General features: G+C 48.8%; 1 protein-coding gene across 1 annotated transcript; it reads right to left on the reverse strand.

The window, feature by feature from the left end:
- Window positions 1–966: 966 nt before the first annotated feature.
- LOC133123996 (FHF complex subunit HOOK-interacting protein 1B-like) lies at window positions 967–19,911 on the reverse strand. Its single transcript, XM_061234764.1, has 10 exons — window positions 19,666–19,911; window positions 18,317–18,958; window positions 15,226–15,471; window positions 14,390–14,557; window positions 13,010–13,089; window positions 11,558–11,721; window positions 9,824–11,086; window positions 9,323–9,501; window positions 7,794–7,956; window positions 967–6,235 (listed from the first exon to the last, which is right to left on the reverse strand). Exons 1-10 carry the CDS (start codon window positions 19,792–19,794, stop codon window positions 5,931–5,933), a joined length of 3,339 nt encoding a protein of 1,112 aa, XP_061090748.1. The 5' UTR covers window positions 19,795–19,911; the 3' UTR covers window positions 967–5,930.
- Window positions 19,912–20,546: the final 635 nt, after the last annotated feature.

Genomic DNA, 20,546 nt, shown 5'->3' on the forward strand with positions numbered 1-20,546 from the left:
TCCGATGGTTGATGTGAACATTAACAGAAGCTCCTGACCTGTATCTGCATGATTGTATGCATTGCACTGCTGTCACACTGATTGGCTGATTAGATAATCACATGAATAAGTAGTAAGTATGAATCTCAATTTGACTTAAGGAGAATGTCCCATCTGTCCATGAGCTGAAGTAGAAGCGCGATTTGGTTACGCAGTAAGACAATAATCCAAAACACAAAAACAAGCCCACATCGTAATGGCTGGAAATAAATAAAATTAAAGTTTTGAAGAGGCCAAAGTCCTGACGTGAACACAATTGAGATGCTGTGGCAGGGCCTGGAGCGAGCAGTTTGAAAACATACTAATTTGGCGGAATTAAAGCAGTTTGGTAAAGAAGAGTGGAGTAAAATTCATCCACAGCGTTGTGCAGGACTGATTCCAAATTATAGGGAGCATTTGGTTGCAGTTATTGCTGCTAAAGGCAACCAGTTGTTCAGTTTAAGGGGGCAATTACTTTTTCACAGGGGTGATACAGGTATGTTGATGTTTTTGTTCATGAAACAAATGAAATCATTTTTAAACTGTCTACTCAGGTTCCCTTTGTCCAATAGTACATTTTGTCTAAAGTGTGAAAACCAGTCGATGTGACAAATATACATTAATAGAGGAAATCAGGAAAGGGGCACCGTGAATTAAAACCGGCACTAAGACTGATGCTAAGAGCAACTCATGATGAGTTTACTGTAAGTGCATTGCCAATTCAGCAGCTTAGTCAGCATTACGGTGGTCAGAAGTATCAGAGTTAACCAAGAACTGTGGGTAACAGCAATGTTGAGTTTGGTATTGGCAACAGACGGTTCATTAGTGATGCCGACTGCGCCCAGATTTAAGAGACAAGAAGGCAGCAGTATTATCAGTAAAGACCAGTAGATACAGAAATCAGCAGGCAAGAGGCACAAGAAATTAACAGACCCCAGGACACAAGTATTATTGCTAATTCAAACATTTATAAATTAATAAAAACATTCCCTTTAATGCTTCTCACAGCTTTTTCCCCCACATTATTTTTTTTGTTGTCATTTTAAATATATAAAAATATTTCTAACATTCATAATATTTTGTGGGTTCCATTTAGTTCTGTCGGCTATTCCTCTCCCATTGTCTTTTTGTCAGTTTTGTTGTACATTATTTACAGGATCCAGTCGGTCTACCCACATTTCAACACAGGTGAAAAGCTGTTGCATAGATTCCAGAGGAGACATGTTCTTGTTAAAGAATAAAAACAAACCGGAAAAAAAGAAAACTGAATCAGTATTCGGCCAGACAGTCTGAGTGAGGCATGCTTCAGCTTTATCAAGGTTTCTCTGCCACCCACTTAAACATATTCAAAAGTTAAACTGTGGAGCTGCAGACATCCCCTGTTTATAAATGTTTGTTCCAACTTCTGGGTTTGTTGCATTTCTGTGCAGTACGGCGTACAGTACATAGTGGTTTAACAGACACTATTTTACATACTATTTTCATGTTTTTCTCCACACAAGATAACAAACACAGATGGTCTACCTGATGCTTCTGACTGAGTTTTCCTATGATGAGCCCAGCTAGGGATGCCGGGGAAATGTGAATGGCCAGGACGGTATTTACAGTGCAGCAGTGCCAACAGACCCTACAGTGGAAGTGGAACGCACCCAGTGAGCACAGCAGGGGCCAGAGAGAGTGCATACTACCTACTCTTACCCTTACTTCTGACCACTTTCCACAGGGGTAGCACAGTAAGACAGTTAGGGGTGGAGCATTACTAAAAGGCAGGGGATTGGTTGTCAGGGCACCACTATATTACAGTGAATTAGGGGGCAAAAGGCTGTGAGAGATAAAGGTATCCCTGTAAGGTGGCCAACTAAATGGGTTTCCAAGAAAGGTGACCGGGGAAAAGGGTATCTGGGTAAGCGGGCAGGTAATAGGATTCCAAGGTAAAGTGGCCAGGTAAAAGGATTCCAAGGTAAAGAGGCTAGTTCAAAGGGCAGATCAGTGAAAATCTAGGGCCGTGTCTCAAATTGCAGAATTGTGGACTAGTTAGTGAGCAAAGTTAATGGTCATGTGATCAAGTGCGTCCCAAACTCAAATCCCAAACACATCAAATTCACTGGAAGTCTTGCTGTACTTGGGAGGACTGAAAATTAAAGACTTTTGTGCTTTGGAGCACACTTTCCGTTCCCTGTAGTCATTGCGTTTTCAGAGCTGAATTGCCGTCAGCAGGAATTAAGTATTCAAACAAATATAATGGGATGTAAGCAATCTAGGACTGGAGATGACTAACTTTAGTTTTTTGATATATAGGCTACTGCTAAGATTTATCGCTTTTTACTTTATAAATAAAACTATACCAATAAATGTTTACCACAAATGTGTATAACAAAAAAGTTTTTCAGCTATAATATCGCTAGCTAGCTAGCTAGCTAGCTAACTGTCACTTGTGTGACAGTTAGACAGATGTCAGTCAGCTAGATGCAGGTCTTATTACGGTCAGAAGAGCCATGACGTTATAGTACAATTGAGTGTCAAATTAACACATTTTATGTTCTTGCATTCTAACTAGTTGACTTGTTGGTGCACTTGTAAGTTAAGCTTATAAGACCGCCAGTGCACGAGTACACAAGTGCAATTTGAGACACAGCCCAGGTAAAGTGGCCAGCTAAAACAGGTATCCAGGCAAAGTGGCCAGCTAAAACAGGTATCCAGGTAAAGTGGCCAGCTAAAACAGGTATCCAGGTAAAGTGGCCAGCTAAAACAGGTATCCAGGTAAGGTGGCCAGCTAAAACAGGTATCCAGGTAAGGTGGCCAGCAAAAACAGGTATCCAGGTAAGGTGGCCAGCTAAAAGGGTATCCCATTTAAGGTGACCAGCTAAAACAGGTATCCAGGTAAAGTGACCAGTTAAAAGGGTATCCAGGTAAAGTGACCAGGTAGACAGAGACACCCTGAGAGAAGCCTGTTTGACGGCACCATTCACACAATGTGAAAATCAGGACTTCAGTCTTTTTTTTGACACAATACAATTATATGTACACAAGAATTAAAATCGTTACCATTTATAAAGGGAGAGTATTAACTGTGGGTCTTCTGGTGCCAGTTTTCCCCACTAGAATAACACTGTAGTCCAGCAAGCAAGGCCAGCAAGCCCCTTAACTGTGATGTATACCGCATATTCTCACAAACAATCATCACTTCTGGCCGACCCATTTACGTGAGACCGGTAAAACAGCTTTATTCTGTTTCTTAGCACCTGTCCTGTTTGACAAACTGCAGTGGAAGGTGATTGACAGGTCAGGGCTTCGCACGGACTGCAGGGCCAATGGAGGCCCGCAGTGTACCTGTGTAAATTGCCGTGTCCTGACTGGATGGTACCGACTGCAATGCTAAAATTCCACTCTTTTCATTCAATACAATACTGCTCGTTTAATAACATGCAATACATAAAAACCAATTAAAAACACAATCTTGCACCGAGAGGACATTCAAAAACAATTTCAAAGCTAAACGGAACACAAAGGAAATCATCTTCATGAATCGGAGTTGCAGTGCACTGTGATGAGTTGTGTAACAAAATTGCACATTACGCTACCCCCACAGCCAAAAACAAGGGGGAATTGCCCTCCGAGTGAAGGATAGAGTGATGGTCAGAGGGAGATGACAGAGGCACATGCCTCTTTCTCTCCGTTTCTTCCCCCCCACCATCCTGTAGAGGCAGGTTGTTCTGAAGGCAGGTCTCTCTCAAAAGATGACTTGGCAAAATAAATCATGAGTAAATCACAACAAACACACGGCTGTTGTTTTTGGTTGAAATGTTTTGCATTTGAAAGTACTCGGGCAATATGTCGTAAAAGGAAACTAAAATTAATTCAAATTTGTTTAAGACACGAAAAGTAAAATCAACAGTTATATGGCTTTTTAAATGAAAATAAAATAAAGTGAATAAATCAATGGCAACACTGAATGGCTATGGTACACGAACGTAACCCCCTTAAATAAAAAGTCTGCAAAACTGATTGCAGCTAATTGGATATTCTCCAATATATCCATATTTTGATTGGCTGATTTAAAGAGGGTCCTGGCACAACTTAATATTCAAAGAAAGACAAAGACTAAATCTGACACAGTAAGACTGCACCAGTGCATTAAGGACAGAGTGACTCTTTCTCCAGGGGACAGTAGACAGTACTGGGCATATTTGAGTGAGGAAGCGGTGACACTACATCGTCTGTACCATACACTTCAACCGAGCAAACGCAACAACATTTTCACAATGTTGCTGCCATGAATTGGTAATTCACACAACGCTCCAGAAACATTGTTATTCAGCCCAAGTGGGGTTTGTGGGGGGGGGGGAAGTAGGTTACCCATACAGCCCTGACCTCAGGCTGTGGCACACAGCAAACACGTTTTCACTCTAACAGGAACTCAGCTGATGGTGATACAGTCAGGGTGTCAAGCTGGTGTGTTCATCCGTACAGAAGCATTTTTGGAGCGTGTGGGAGGGACCCGCAAGCTGTTTTCAAAGGGATTTGAGATTCAAATGTCAGCTCAGTATCGCACACGCTGGGATTTGGGAGCAGTGGAGAAAACCTAAGTTGAACTTAAAAACATAAAAGTAAGAAGTCGGGAGCGTAAACAACCGTGGGAAACTTAGAGAAACAAGGGAAGCTGCGATGTTCGTCACCAGAAACTGCTAAACAGACTTTAAACTGTATGTCCAATAACAAGCAAGCTTGAGGTCTTTGTGCACTTAAATTTTGTCTGTTAATGGGGAGTGTTTATTTGTGAGACCACTTTGAGATGCATATTCTACTGACACCCATTTGGATTTTTAACGCCTGTGGCACTGGCACTGTTTAATTATCCAATGAAAGTGTGAATGATATCATTTAAAGTGCTGTGCCTGTCCCCAGGCAGGTTTCAGCTGGCACTCAAAGAGAAGGAAAAGTCTAAAATGTCGACCTGAAGCAGTTTAACTGAAGACATAGCACAGCCTTTCCCAGCATCACTTCTCAATTGGCGACTGTGAATCCACCTTCCTTAGAAGTCCATCCACCCTACTGTTTCACAACAGACCGTCAGGCAAACCTGCATTCTGGCAGTGGCCATCCGACTATAAAACGACAAACAGATCACCAGCAATCAGACCTGAGCCAAGTCTCCTCGTATTTATATAATAACTATATATATTAACGTTAAAACTTCGCACTTAAGATCAATAATAAAACTGCAGTCATTTAAAAAGTAAAAAAAAAAAAACAGTAAAATAAAAGTGTGCTGTCACACAGGGTCCTCATCACAGAGGACCTGGCACTATTAGGGAGAAGTGACCTCCATTTTAAGATCCCCTGACCTCACCCCACTCCCCCTCACCAGGCAGCTATAGGGCGTAGTTTCTATAGATGGCCAGCACTGATTGGACGGCTTCAGATGAGGCCTTATTCAATGCTGTCACTCCTCTGCCAACCCAATGCACTGATCTAGAAGCCATGTCACAGCCGCCACTTTGTGTGTATAGCAAGTGTGTATGCATGAGAGTATGCAGGCATGCATGTATGAGTGTATGGGTGCGAGTGTGTTCGTCTGTGACACACACACCGATGCAGAGCATCTGCTGGACTCAATTTCCCATAAACACTCACACAGGCACGTACTTTAAGAGTGACTACGGGGGTGAGCTAAACCCAAGTCACCCCCACTCTGTTCACACATATACGTCTACACAAGTTAGGTCATACCTCAACATCGAACCACAGGGCCCTGCTCTAAACTTGGATGTCAATGAGCCTCTTGAATTTGTATGTACACATAAATATTATATACATATATATTTATATATGCACAATTTCCTAAAGCTGTACAGTGCTCCCTAACACGCGCTTATTACAGAGTCTTTACAAAGGAGGGTTGCTCTCGCCGGTCACTCTTCCGCCCCCTGGCTGCGGGGGAAAGGCATGGCGACGGCGTGCTCCTGCGCCAGGGCGGCCAGCTCCTTCAGGAACTCGGAGAAGACCACGGCGCTGTATACGGCGTTCTTCACGCGCAGGGCCTCCGCCTGCTTCTCCATGCCCGAGGCCCCGGCCGCGCCCCGGAAGAGAGCGCTGTGCAGAGACTGGCCGCCGTCGCGCACGTGAGCCAGGGCCAGCTGAGCCGCCTGCCGCGCCCGCGTGGGGCTCTGCGTGTGCCGGAGGAGCAGGTCCCCCAGCGACGGCTTCCGGCTCTTCACTGAAACACACGCGGAACAAACGTTAATATTATAATTGGTGTTATCGTTTACAGCTGTCACTATCAGTCTACGCATTTACGTGGGTCATTTTCGTTATGAACTTTTACATTACATTACAGGCATTTAGCCGACGCTCTTATCCACAGTGACGTACAACGAAAGGTACAACTTGGTTAGAGACTGAAACGCCTCATTTTATGTTTTCTATTCATGCAGGAATGCGAAATGCATAAATCACTTAATTCTGCTTTTCTGTTTTCCCTTTTGTATTGTTGTTCCCCATATATGCTGCCGTTGTAAGGGAGGTCAGCTGTTGGCGGAAAAAAGTAACGTCCCAACATTGTCTTCACTGTAGTCTGTTCCTTCTCAACCTGCGCTGTAATGATCTTGTATATTCTGGCTCTAACAATTCCATGGGAATTCCAAGAAAGCCTTTACTTAGCTGAACAAAATTAAGAGGCAACATGTCCTTAGTAATCATATTGACATGCTGTGCAATATGCTGTTTTCTGGTTGAATCGCACTTGGCTACTGTGAAATTCAACAACCCCACTGCTGTAGGCTACCCGATCAAAATATATAATAGTCTTAAAATGTTTTTCTAAATAGTTTTGATGGCTACTGCTATAATGCTATGATTATTTTATTTTTTTTAATTAAAAAACATTAACCGGTTCTATTAACCAGTTCATCAACTAACCATGCCCATTCTAGTATAAAAAATACTTTCATTTCTACATGGTGAAACAAAAATGTATAAAAAGACCTTTTAATAAAAGATGAGAATCTCCAAACCTCTGCCCTACATACTGTAACATGGTACTTAATCCTAAATTGGTTATCTTGCTTACACGGCTAGCACAAAACAAGCTATTTAATTTCAAGTGTCATCTGTTTAGCTGTTAAGCCACATCATATTTTCTGGATTAGCACAGTGATTTTCAATGTGGTTATGCAACAGGAAATGATAAACACCAACCATTAGTCAGCTCATACAGTGATGAGAAAAACACTCAATAATAACAATATACTGCTGTGCGTAACTGAACATTGTGCACACAAAAAGCTTGTCTTGGAAAAGAGTAGGGTGTCTCATGTAGGGAAGGGCAGGAATTTATCCCACTCCTATGATGAGCCTGTGGGAAGTAGGGGTCCTGCAGGAGTGCTTGTGTTGTGTAAATGACTTGCATTCAAAACACCAGCAACATAGATTTCGGAGAAACTGGACATGTAGGCAGTTGTGGCAGCAAATGATGTACCTGTATGGAATACTAAGAAGCAGCCAATGAGTGGCGGGCAGTCGTCACTGTATCCCGCCTCATTGCTAAAAGAAGAAAATGCACCCCTTTGACTTGATCGGAGGAAATTGGTGGAGGAAGAGATTCAGAATGATCTTATGAGATGAGATGATTTGTTGGGTCAAAGGACTAGGGCCGCAAGGTTTAATCAACATCAGATGTTTAATGCATTCGAGTCCACACTTTTACCTGACTGTCACTAACCCGTCGCCTTGGCAACCCACCCCGCCCCCCGACAGCCCCGCCTTCATGCTCTCACCCAATGAGTCGGAGCGACGTAGGTTGGGCACGCCCACCGGCGAGTCGCCCCAGTCCAGCTTCCCCCGGGCCACCAGGTACCTCCGAGCCTTCCTCAGCATGGCCGGGAAGTCCTCCTGCGTGGCAGCAAACGCCTCGATGCGGTTCTTCACTGACCCCAGAACCTGAGTGTGTAAGAGAGATTCAGTACAAACACCTTGATGCGGTTCTTCACTGACTCCAGAACCTGAGTGTGTAAGAGAGATTCAGTACAAACGCCTCGATGTGGTTCTTCACTGACCCCAGAACCTGAGTGTGTAAGAGAGAGATTCAGTACAAACACCTTGATGCGGTTCTTCACTGACCCCAGAACCTAAGTGTGTAAGAGAGAGATTCAGTACAAACACCTCGATGCGGTTCTTCACTGACCCCAGAACCTGAGTGTTTAAGAGAGAGATTCAGTACAAACGCCTGGATGTCGTTCTACACTGAGCCCAGAACCTGAGTGTTTAAGAGAGAGATTCAGTACAAACACCTCAATGTGGTTCTTCACTGATCCCAGAACCTGAGGAAGAGAAAGATTCAGTACAAACGCCTCAATGTGGTTCTACACTGATCCCAGAACCTTAGTGTGTAAGAGAGAGAGATTTCAGTACAAACACCTTGATGCGGTTCTTCACTGACCCCAGAACCTAAGTGTGTAAGAGAGAGATTCAGTACAAACGCCTGGATGTCGTTCTACACTGAGCCCAGAACCTGAGTGTTTAAGAGAGAGATTCAGTACAAACGCCTCAATGTGGTTCTACACTGATCCCAGAACCTTAGTGTGTAAGAGAGAGATTTCAGTACAAACGCCTCGGTGCGGTACTACGACATGGGGGCGACATGGTTCAGGCAGTAAGAGCAGTTGTCTGGCAGTCGGAGGGTTGCCGGTTCGATCCCCCGCCGGGGTTGTGTCAAAGTGTCCCTGAGCAAGACACCTAACCCCAAAATGCTCCTGATGAGCGGGTCAGCGCCTTGCATGGCAGCCAATCGCCGTCGGTGTGTGAGTGTGTATGAATGGGTGAATGAGAAACATCAATTGTACAGCGCTTTGGATAAAGGCGCTATATAAATGCCAACCATTTACCATTTACCATTACTACACTGACCCCCGAATTTGAGTGTATATGAGACAGATGATCAGTACAGGTATAGAGGTCCATTGGGAAGGCTCGTTTTAGCCTCCATGACATTTCAGCGACTTAGCGACTGCCGAGTGGGCCAATCACAGTGTTTTCTAATGGCGAGAAGATAAAGGATCGGTTGAAGGAAACCAAGAGAAGAGTGAAAGGTAAAGGAGGAGTGGATGATGAGAAAGGGATGGGCACAAGAGGGAGGGCAGAGAGGAAGGTGAGAAAAGAGAGAAAGGAGAGCAGAGGGTCTGTATCTGGATGAGCAATTTGACGCTTGGCTGGAAGACCATGTTGGTGTAGAAGAGGAAGGAGAGCAGAGAGGAAGGAAAGAAGAGAAAGAAGAACAGAAGAAGGAGAGCAGAGAGCGGGTTTGTACCTGGATGAGCGATTTGACGCTCGGCTGGAAGACCATGTTGGTGTTGAGGAGGAAGGAGCGGAGCAGGGGCTGGGGGTAGCAGGCTAGCTGGGTGAGGATGCCGGTCAGCAGGATGTTGACGTACAGAGAGTTCTGCAGCATGCACTCCAGCTTGGCAAACAGCACTGCCACGAAGGGGCCTGCAGGGGGCAGCAGAGAGGGCAAGAGAGGCTCAACACTGGCATCAGTGGCCCAAGGTACTTTCCTTCCCTCAGTGAAGCCTGGAAGGCAGCAGCTTTAAGAACTAGAAAACTTAACAGCGACTTTACAAGCTCAGTAAAATAGATAGATTTGACAAAAATGCATTTAATAAAAACTGCCTGCAAAGTAGTATGTACACATGATCTGTGGTTGGCTGAGCTGAACCTGCTGTCCAGGCGTCACTGAAGGAAGGAAAGCACCATGGGCGTGTCGGTTGCTGCTGCCACCATTTTGTTTCAGACCCGGCCTGAGCGAGCTCACCTGTGTAAGGCTGAGAGAGGGGCGGTGCCAGAGTGTGGACGGGGCTGAACACGTTCGTGGCCAGGCTCTCGGGTTTGGGTTCGGCCGCGCTCAGGTCAGAGTCCGGCGGGGAGGGGGGCCGGTCGTCCGTGGGCTCGGGGGGGTCCCTGGCAGAGTCCTCTGGCCCCCTCCTCTCTCGCACACGGTCCTCCAGCTCGCGCAACTCCTGGTGGAAGGCCTCGATGCTGATGCCCTGGACGCCCAGCTCTCCGGGCTGCGGCTCCGTGGGCGCCCGCTCCAGGAGCTCCTCGATCAGGCTCTCCACCGACTCCAGCCCCAGGCTCGGCGCTGCGAGTTCCGGAGGCCCCGTCCAGGCGTTGGGAGTTGAGTTTGGTTTCGGGACGGGCTCCGGGGCCTCGATGGCATTCGGTACGGGTGGGGTGGGCTGGCTTTGACCCCCCTGGGCCCAGCCCTGCTGCTTCGCCCCAGGCACGGGCAAGGGGAGCCCCACAACCCCTCCGTTCTGACCCCCGTCCCCAGGAGACGGACCGGAGGAGTCCCTCTTCACCTTCTTCACCTCCGACCCCGCTTCCTGCCCGTCCGGACAGGCTGTCCCCTGCCCCGCCCCGTTGTACAGAGGCGCCTGCTGCCCCTGAGGCCCCACTGGGGGGTGGGGCAGCTGCGAGGAGGGGGCGAGGGGGCAGGGGTGTGGCAGGGGCGCGTGTTTGATGGGCACCTCCCGCTGCAGGCTGCGTTTCTTGGTGCGGGGCGTGAGGCTGATGCAGTTCTTGCTGATGGTGATGTCCCACTCGCCGCTGTCCCTGTCCGAGCTGCCCCACTCGGAGCGAGCGGCCGCCACCACCGCCGCCCTCTGCTGGCCGGAGTCCGCGCCCACGCCTCCGTTAGCCCCACCCGCCAGGGTTTCCGTGACGACGGGCGGGGGGGGAGGCGGCGGAGGCGGGGCGGAGTTGGGGGAGGGGTTTTCTCCGTCGTAGGGAGCGGACCAATCCCTGCAGCCCCAGGAGCAGAGCTCGATGCCCCTGCGCGCGTCCCTCAGGTACGCCAGGTATCCCGCCTCCCACTCGGGGCTCTCCGGGGCCGGGTGCACGGGGCTGTCTGGGGTCAGGGGCCCGGGGCCCCCGCGGGGAGAGGCAGGGGCCGTCTCGGGGCCCGACGGGGCAGGCGACCCGCCTCCACTGCTCTGCTGCCGGATGAAGAGGACCAGGCGGGACGGGGTGCTGGGTCGGTTGTGGACAGGGGACTCTGTGCTGGGGCTCCCAGGGACTGCAGGAGGGGACAGGAGACCAGACATGAAGCATCATGGGAAATATTGGCCACGACAGCATGAACGTAACCAGCGCTACTCAACTCCACCTCATGCGGGCCACAGTGACTGGAGGCATTTGCTCCTACAGCAGGAGGCGCACCACCTGATTTCACTCATTATTTCACCCATTGGTTCAGATAAACAAATTAGTGAAATCAGGAGGTGGAGCGCATTCCTGCAGACACTGTCCTTATTGTCTTTTGAGCCTGAAGACCGGGTGGTGTATCACAAAGCAGGATTACAGAGTTAGCCCCATAAGTAAAACTTGGAACAGTGGTTATTACTTTAGTCCATGTTCCAGTTTTGGAAGGGTACCCAGTTTACTCAGCTAACTATCCTGCTTTGTGAAAAACCAACTAAAAAAAGTCAAGAAATGAATAAATCGACTCCATGAGACCAATCATTCACCATGTTCTGACAGTCCTCACCTTTATCCCAGAAGTCTTCCTCTCGGTCACTAGAGGGCGCTGTGTCCAGACGGCAGCACTCAGGGATAAGGGACAGGAACCGATCGGCCGACTTGCCGTAGATGTCCGTCTCCTTGACAGCGCGCCTCTGGCTCAGCATGACGTGTGTGCAGGGGATCAGATACCTGGAGAGACTGTAACACTGTAACACTGCCTCAACACTGGAATCAACCAAAGCCCATAGAGAAAGCTGTGACTGCGATGGAACTAAAATAATAGTGCAGTGCTATACTTGACCACTAGCGTGGTGGCATTGCTACACAGAGTAGAATACATAGCGATCAATGAAGATAAATGCTATAAAATGGTCATTGCAGTGAATTTCAAATATTTTCAAGTAACTGGAGCATTACTGTCACACTGAGATACAATCAGTGGTTTGGTTTTATCACACTTTCAAAAGCTTATCTACTAGCATTTATGTGACCGTCACGTATTCCACTAGCTAACTAGTAAGCATTAGCTAGCTGGCTGGCTGCCTTTACTGTCAAGCCTCCTTTATGGAAGTGGTTCAAGATTTCATGAATTTCATGAAAGTGCACAGGAAATCATATATTGTCATCTGACATCTGTGAATTTTCTCCCACTCACAATGATAAATGGTAAATGGGTGGCATTTATATAGTGCCTTTATCCAAAGCGCTGTACAATTTATGCTTCTCATTCACCCATTCATACACACACTCACAGCAATTGACTGCCAGTGAGCATGTGTAGCTTGTCTAAAGCATTTAGGGGTTAGGTATCTTGCTCAGGGACACTTTGACATACCCTGGGCGGGGGATCGAACCGGCAACCCACCGACTGCCAGACAACCGCTCTTACCACCTGAGCCATAATACCATGTTTAACCCAGTTTAGTGCAACCTGATAATCAAGTCGGTTGCATACCTCTGCACAACATCTCTGCAGCATTGCCGCCTCAACACTGGAACCAACCATAGACTGGAGAGAATATAAACCAACTGCATGTGACGTTACCCACTACCTGACTATCGATGGACTCATGAAGTGTTTTGAAACGGTGGAAGTGAGTATTTTGGGGGCTGACGTGCCATACAATTTGGAGCCAGAGACTCACAGTAGCGAAGCAAAGCCCTTATACGAGTATGAAATCTGCTGAGTGCGGCTCGTCGGCTAAGCGTGCGAGATACGAGTGATTCAGCAGTGACGCAAACTGCACCCAAGTCATCCACAAAATGTCTCTATATTGTCCAAACAACACAATAACTCAACAACTCGGCACATGGGGAAACATTAGATCACCAATTGCGACTACATTTTCTTGTGGGGAAAAAATGCTGGAGTATTTTAGCCATATTGTTACCGTTGACTTGTACTGGAGGCAACCGCACTGGTGCTAGTGAGCAACCAGTCTAGTCTCTCAATGAGGCCCGGAAATGAAAGACTCACCGGAGGACGAGCTGCAGCACGAGGTCTTCACAGTTGAGGGCCAGCAGGGTGCGGAACAGGCTGAGGGACACCATGCACAGCTGTGGGAGCCACAGAGGAGCCGTCAGTAAGAGGCACACAGCACTCCTCCACCGGAGACCACGGGGAGAATTCTCAATTCTCAGCCTCCCCTTCCTCATTTCCTCTCTTCATTACTCCTCTCTCTTCCGTAGGGCATGTCTCTTTATCTCCTCTCAACTGTATCAGGCCATCTCTCCCTGGGGCCTTCCCCTCTTCCTGTTTTCTCTCAGTGTTCCAGTGCAGCTCTGCTGTTCCTTCCCAACTTTATCACGTACCCTGCCCCCCCTATTCTAAAGAGCATTAAAGGCAGACTATGCAGAATTTCTTGCTCCTGTGTTAGCATGCAAATAATGTCTAAGACCCATTTGCATCCCTGCCTCTCCGTTGCAGATGACCTTGTGCCGTGATAGCACTGAGCTAAGAAATCGAATATGATTCATAAATCATCAGCTTTAGTAGTCGTTTTCCATACAGGCCATTTAGCTAGCTATTTAACTGCCGTTACTGTGTATTTAGCGTGGTGACGCTGGCCACCAGTGGGTTTAACTGTGCAGTACCTGTACAATTCTGTAACATAAGCATACACACTCACAAACGCATCAATTCATTGTCGCTTTTAATTTTATCAGACATCTTAAGTCTGGGAATTTGTAGAATTTTGGCATGAGCTTCCTGCCCAGGAGAGGAAATACAGAGAATCTCTCGAAAATACACTCAGTGAGCAGTCTTCTGCTGCTATAGCCGATCTACTTAGAGGTTTGATGCTGCTCGCTGGAAGTTTTCTTTGTTTTTCGCACCATTCTCTGCAAACTCCCCACACCCTGCAACTCCCCACACCCTACACCCCACACCCTGCTCCGCCCAACACCCTGCTCCTCCCCACACCCTGCACCCATACCCTGCACCCCACACCCTGCTCCACCCAACACCCTGCACCCCACACCCTGCACCTCCCCACACCCTGCACCCCACACCCTGCTCCGCCCAACACCCTGCTCCGCCCCACACCCTGCTCCGCCCCACACCCTGCACCTCCCCACACCCTGCACCGCCCAACACCCTGCTCCTCCCCACACCCTGCACCTCCCCACACCCTGCTCCGCCCCACACCCTGCTCCGCCCCACACCCTGCTCCGCCCCACACCCTGCACCTCCCCACACCCTGCACCGCCCAACACCCTGCTCCTCCCCACACCCTGCACCCCACACCCTGCTCCGCCCAACACCCTGCTCCTCCCCACACTCTGCACCCCACACCCTGCTCCTACCCACACCCTGCCCGTCCTCACACCCTACACCCCACACACTCTCCTCGCTCACCCGGGAGTTGCTGCTGATGCGGGTTAGCAGTGTATTGAGGATGGTGTCGTTGTCATGCCGATGCAGGAGGATGAAGCGCAGGAAGGTTTTGAGCAGGGCCGTTTCCGTGACGCTGCGCAGGAACAGGTCCAGATACGCCGTGCTGGCTATCATCTCCTCCACAGAGGACTGGAGAGAGAGAGGGAGGGAGGGAGGGAGGGAATAAACAAAGAGAAAATCTATAATCTCACCAGACTAGTTTCAAACCACACATGCATAAGTTTCAGACCACGGCAATCTGTCCACACCAAGAACTACAACTGTAAATGATAACTATAATGATAATGATGTGAGCATCCACACTGATGAATGATAATGTTCTGCAAATGGTGGTGCTAACCACATTCCGTGTGCACCAGCTGTGTCAACGTGACACCCGGTAAATTCGGATGGATTTCGATTGGCTCTGAAAGCGTTCCCAGCGATATCGTTTGTCAGTCGCTGTCGTGATAGATTTATAGTTATCACTATAGTTATCATTCTTGGTGTGGACGGGCCTTAAGATGTTTCATACAGACAAGCATTATATCTCCGACAGACAGATGCTAAATGTTGGGGCAGCCTGTAGCGTAGTGGTTTAGGTACATGACTGGGACCTGCAAGGTTGGTGGTTCAATCTGCAGTGTAGCCACAATAAGATGCACACAGCCGTTGGATTGCATTGCTCCAGGGGGGATTGTCTCCTGCTTAGTCTAATCAACCATAAGCCGCTTCAGATAAAAGCGACAACTAAATAACATGTAATGTAATGTAATGGACGCCGTTCAGACCAGCATTAAACGCGTCTCAGGCCATACCTTGTGCAGGGCGGGGCCCATGACGGGCACCAGGAAGCCGTTGTGGACATAGTCCAGCAGCTGGCAGCGCACCAGCGGGTGGGACACCTGCACCACGGCGTTGCAGAACTCCAGAGAGTTCATGAAGAGCACCAGCGACGACACGCCCACCCAGTCCTCCCGCCGCAGGGCGTGCCAGTCGTCCCCCCGCACCTCGATCTTCCGCGGCAGAGAGGAGTACAGTGCGCTCAGGCCCGTCGCCAGCACCTGGGGGAGCGGAGAGGGCAGAGGTCAGCCAAAGCAGGGCGTTCTCCGCCTCCGTTTCCACCTCGGCGCTTCACTGAGGCCCGGTAACGCCATTCCAACCCCTCTAGCGAGGTGGAGCTGCAGGGCGTGCTGGCTTTTGTTGTTTCTCAGCACTTAATTGAGCAGTTAAAGCAGTTAATGACACGGTTAACTCACCGCGCCTGGTTTCTCAGGTCTGAATTGGTTGCTGATATTAAGGTGAAAACAAAAGCTGGCACACCCTGTCTCTCCAGGCCCAGGAGTGAGGACCACTGCTCTAGCCCCTAAAATAGTGATAGTATACATAAATAACCCTTGTCATATGATCAGAACTGGGTCAAATCTGTAACTGTTTTGGAAATTGAAATACTTTTGTGCCTGGGGCAACTGAGGCAAACAAGCTGAACTTCGTGTATTTTAATCCAAAACAATGGAATAAACATTTAATTATAATAAATATAATCATATTAAGCCTATTCTCTTCAATTTAGATTTTAAAGAGTATAGCCAGTCTTGGCCATTTGCAGATCATCTTCATCATGTATTTATAACACCATTTACATTTTAACCAATCAGACAGGTCATAGTGGGCTGCAACTCAGAAGAAACTTGAAGAAAATCTGATTATTTACTATATTTATGAAGTATACGTGCAACCTAATTTTAATGAACACTTCAAATGCAAGAGAAAAACAATTAAGTTTTTATAGAGCTGCAAAACCTGTCCATATTCCCACAGAACTACACCCTCTGAAGCCAGAGGCATTCCAAACCTTGGATTTCCAACCTAATTATTAGTTTTGAAATGAGCCTGACAAGTACTTCGTAAGCATCAGGGTGTGGAGCAGAAAGAAGGGGTAGGAGTGCCAGGGCCGGTTACTTCCCCAGCACATCAGCGTTCGTTTAGCCAAACAGAGGGCAAACAGAGCTGCTATACCTGAGCCCTGACAGTGGGGGCAGTGTGGAGCAGCAGACCAGGAGTTTGTTACTGATACTGTGTTTTCATTGGGAAAGGAGACTGAAAATAAGTGCTATTGATTGGCGCGGGAGCCGGTGGGGTCGAACCAACAGCTCAGGAGCAAGCAGCTCGGGGGCCGGCGTGCGAGAAGGACCGGGGAAAAGCAGCCACACCCTTGTGAATGTTTTCAGGATGACCACAAAAATGATTTGCTGTGGTGAGACGAAGTGAGTCACCGGCTCCGAGCCAACAGAAGCAGGCGCGGCAGGCGGCTCTAACTGGAGGGGAGAATAAAGGGATGAGAAAACGATGAGGAAGGGCGTGTGGGACGAAGGGTTTGAAGCAGGAGACTGCAGAGCCACAGAGGCGGCCGGTTGCTAAGTAGGTCAGGCGCACGCCCGTCATTTAGGCCGGCGAGGGCGGGGCTGTGCCAGTGAGGGCGGAGCCATGCCGAAACACAGAGAGAGAGCGCTCAGCCGGAGATACCGACTTCTTCAAGGTGCACATTGACTTCACTGGAGGTGAAGAATGACGGCACACTGGATGTTCACGTTTTTTACAGAACCAATCAGCATGTTTACTGCTACAATTAGTACTACTAGCAATATTAGAAATAACAATAGCAGCTACAGGAGTGGCAGAGGCAGTAGCAGCTGCAAGAGTAGTAGTCACAGTACCAGTAGCGGAAATGGCAGTGACATCAGCAAAAGTGACAGGGTCATTCCGTGAAAAATCAACCAGATTGGTGGGGGGTGACCACTCCAATTTTGCTCAAACTTTGTGTACATTTTCTTTCTATATTCATGCTCATGCTAGGTTTGTGTAGATTTAGGAAGATCATATATTTGGGATTAAAGCAGGGAAAACTTTGTTCAGAAAAAGTCAAGTTGGCCGGACCAAAATTTCACAACTTTTGAATAAATGATCTATTGGACTTAATTTCCCTTTTGGCTTTTCTTAACCAACATATCTACTAGTCTTAGAAGTTTGGGAGTCATACACCAGTGGTGCAGTTGTAGCAAGCCAAGTGACATGATTTAGCATTTTTGAATGACCATAATCATTATTTTTCATAAACCGAAAGGAGACAGAATTGTGCCAGAGTACATGTATCTGGTTTCTCCCTGCTTTAATGCCAAAGATATGATGCTACAAAATTGACAAAAACTAAAATTCCACTCATGAATGACTTGGCCACACACCTCTTTTTTAAGAGCTAATAACTTGAGAATGACAAATCCAATGAGGCTAGTATTTTGTATGTTCTCTATTGAATATATAAAAAACATTTATACAAAGTTTGAGCAAAATTGTACTGTTCACCCCCCACACCTCACAGAATGACCCAATAGGAGAAGCAGCAGTGAAAGCAACATTAGCAGTAGCATTAGCAGTAGCAGCGGTAATGGCAGGAAAATAAATGGCACTAATATCTTGGCAGAGCTCAGAGCAGATGCCCTTCCGCAGGGCAATCTCACAGCTTATTTTAGATCCACTGACACTGCAGGAAAACAGAATTATTTTAGCCTATGTGCTAAAGGTACACAAACAGCAACCCTCTCCCCCACCCTTACTGCTGCCTCCTATATGTACCCATGTCCAGTCCAGTAAGCTATGATCCTTGGCTCCTCTACTAGCCAACCAATTGCGGAACCAACACAAACACCATCATATGGTTCGCTGTACTGCAGGGATCAGCAACTCATGGCCCTCAGGGACCGAGAACTACTGGTTTAACACTCCAGGGTATAGGGAGGAAGATATTCTGGCCAACCAGTCGCACCAATTAAATGGGAGAAAAGAAAACGAGGAATTAGGATTTGAGGGGGATAGTTGATGATCCCTGCTGTAACGTCAGCCCCAGTTTACCGGGCAGAAGTAGGAGTTCTCGGCGATGTAGCGCGCCATGGCCTGGTTGTCTGCGGAGGTGGCCATGACCAGCAGCAGCGCGTCGCGGGCCTGCTGCCCGATGGCCCCGTCGCGGTGGATGAAGGGCACCAGCAGGGAGAAGATGAGCAGGTTGGTGGGGCCCTGGGGCGTGGGCCCGGGCGCGGAGCGGAGCAGCAGCTCCAGCACGCAGGGGTGGCGGGCCACACAGGCGCACACCTGGTTGAGCAGCAGCACCAGGCTGCTCTCCAGCGCGGCTGGGCAGCCTAGCTGGGGGTCGGCGCAGGCGGCCAGCAGCCGCAGTAGGGGCTGCAGCACGGGCTTGTGCCGGAGCAGAGGCTGCTGGGAGCGGCCGATGAGCATCTCAAACAGCTTGAGCAGCGCCCCCTGGCTGTCGGGGTCCAGGCCGCGCCGCAGGTGCCACTGGAGCAGGCGGTCCAGGACGTTCTCCGTCACCACCAGCTCCAGGATGGGGCCCGGGGCGGGGTCCCCGCTGCCGCCCCCGCCCGCCGGCCGCTCCTCTGACAGCAGGCACATCATCTGGTCCGTGTGGTTCCGCACCGCCGTGAGGTCATCGCCCGCCCCCGAGCCGGGTGAGTCCCTCTGCTCCAGCACCCACGACACCTGAGAGAGAGAGAGCAAACTAGATTTCAGGCCCAAAAAAGCAGGCGATACAAGGCAGAGGCAGGTCAAAGCAGAGGCAGGTCTTGACCAAGTCCAGGCTGTGACCACACACTTGCAATTGAAAAAGGCACAGAGCGAAATACATGTTTACCAAAAGAACAAAATATATGTGGTCACTGCAAGACAGGAGAGGTGGAAAGAGAGTGATGCACTTTGTCCTACATTGTGAAAAATATTCAGAGATTCGGACGCATTATTTTAACAAATTATATAATTATAAAAGACTTCCTTTCCCAAAGAAATGAGAACACTCTAGACACTGTTGTGCCCCAGGAGATCAGCACTTTCTGAGATATGCAAACCACCCTGTCTGGCACCAACAATCATTCCATGGTCAAAGTCACATTTCTTCCCCATTCTGACATTTGGTCTGAATAACAGCTGAAACTCTTGACCATGTCTGCATACTTTTATGCTTTTAGTTGCTGCCACATGAAAAGAGGTGTGTTGAGGACAAAGAAAAAAAAGCAGCGTTTTGCGTTTAAGAATAGCAAGCAGACTTACTAGGCCCACGCCGACACACTGAATCTCAGTAAAAGGGCCCCTTTTCATAAAAAACAGAAGCAGCGAACAGTGTGTGCAGAAAGCAGTGTTATCCAAATTTCACCCTGTATTTTAGCCAGGCTAAGAGCCTCTCTCACACCCACCTGTCTCCAGTGGTTCTCGAACACCATGAGGCAGGTCTCCGGGTCTGCCGTGACCGGACTGGAGGGGGCGCCGTTTCGGCTGGTGCGACTCCCAGGACCCCGCGGGGTCAGCCGGCTCAGCCAGCTCATCCTTTCTGCCCCAGGGGTCAGAGGTCAGGGGTCAGAAGGGAGAAGGGGAAAGGAAAAGGGGAGAGCAGAAGTAGAGAGGGTGGAGAGGAGGAGAAAGAGGAGGACAGGGAGGGAAAGCAGGGAGGGGTGGGGTGGGGGGAGGGGAAGGTGGGGGAAGGTGAGGGAAGGGGGGGGGGGGGGGGGAGGGGGGTTTGGGACCGTAGAGGAAACCAAGAGAGGTCGGGACGGGGAGTAGTGAGATAAAAGAGTTCCGTCCGATTGGTCGTCCTGTCTGTCTGTCACCACGCCGCTGCTGCCCGTTGGCTCAGCTCAGTGCCCGGGTCCCGCCCGCGTGTGCCTCAGCTCTCCCAGTGCAGCCTGTCATCCAGTCTGCAGCCGACACCACTCCATAGCCAGCATTTCACTGCCCCAGCCTGCCAAGACACCAAGGCCAGTGTTACACAGAGACAAGCAGAGCCAGAGCTACACACCGATTTAGCGAAAGCAACTGTCACCACCATGCGTTTCAGAGTTTTCGCTACATTCAAATAGTGGCAGCACCCGCTGCAACAAGATTCTCGCTGCCACAGTAAGAAAGTGCAGGAAATTATGCAATTTCTCATCAGCAATCTAGATTGCATTGTTACTGTGCGTGAGGCGAGGTAGTCAAAGTGGATAATTCCATCCCACGACGTGGATTGCTGCAATCACGTTGAACCAAAACATGAATTTGGGAATAAGATGAATTCATTGAATCCACAATGTTGGGTATG

This window comes from Conger conger, chromosome 3, assembly GCF_963514075.1.
Source record: "Conger conger chromosome 3, fConCon1.1, whole genome shotgun sequence".
NCBI lineage: Eukaryota > Metazoa > Chordata > Actinopteri > Anguilliformes > Congridae > Conger > Conger conger.

Bases quoted from the DNA above. Each gene is read 5' to 3' on its own strand.
- LOC133123996 (XM_061234764.1), bottom strand. From the start codon at position 19,794: ATGAGCTGGCTGAGCCGGCTGACCCCGCGGGGTCCTGGGAGTCGCACC. The intron at 15,472-18,316 runs GTAAACTGGGGC...CCGCTCCCCCAG, and splicing joins AGAACTCCTACTTCTGCCCG to GTGCTGGCGACGGGCCTGAG. The intron at 9,502-9,823 runs GTGAGCTCGCTC...TGCCCCCTGCAG, and splicing joins CCTCTCTCAGCCTTACACAG to GCCCCTTCGTGGCAGTGCTG.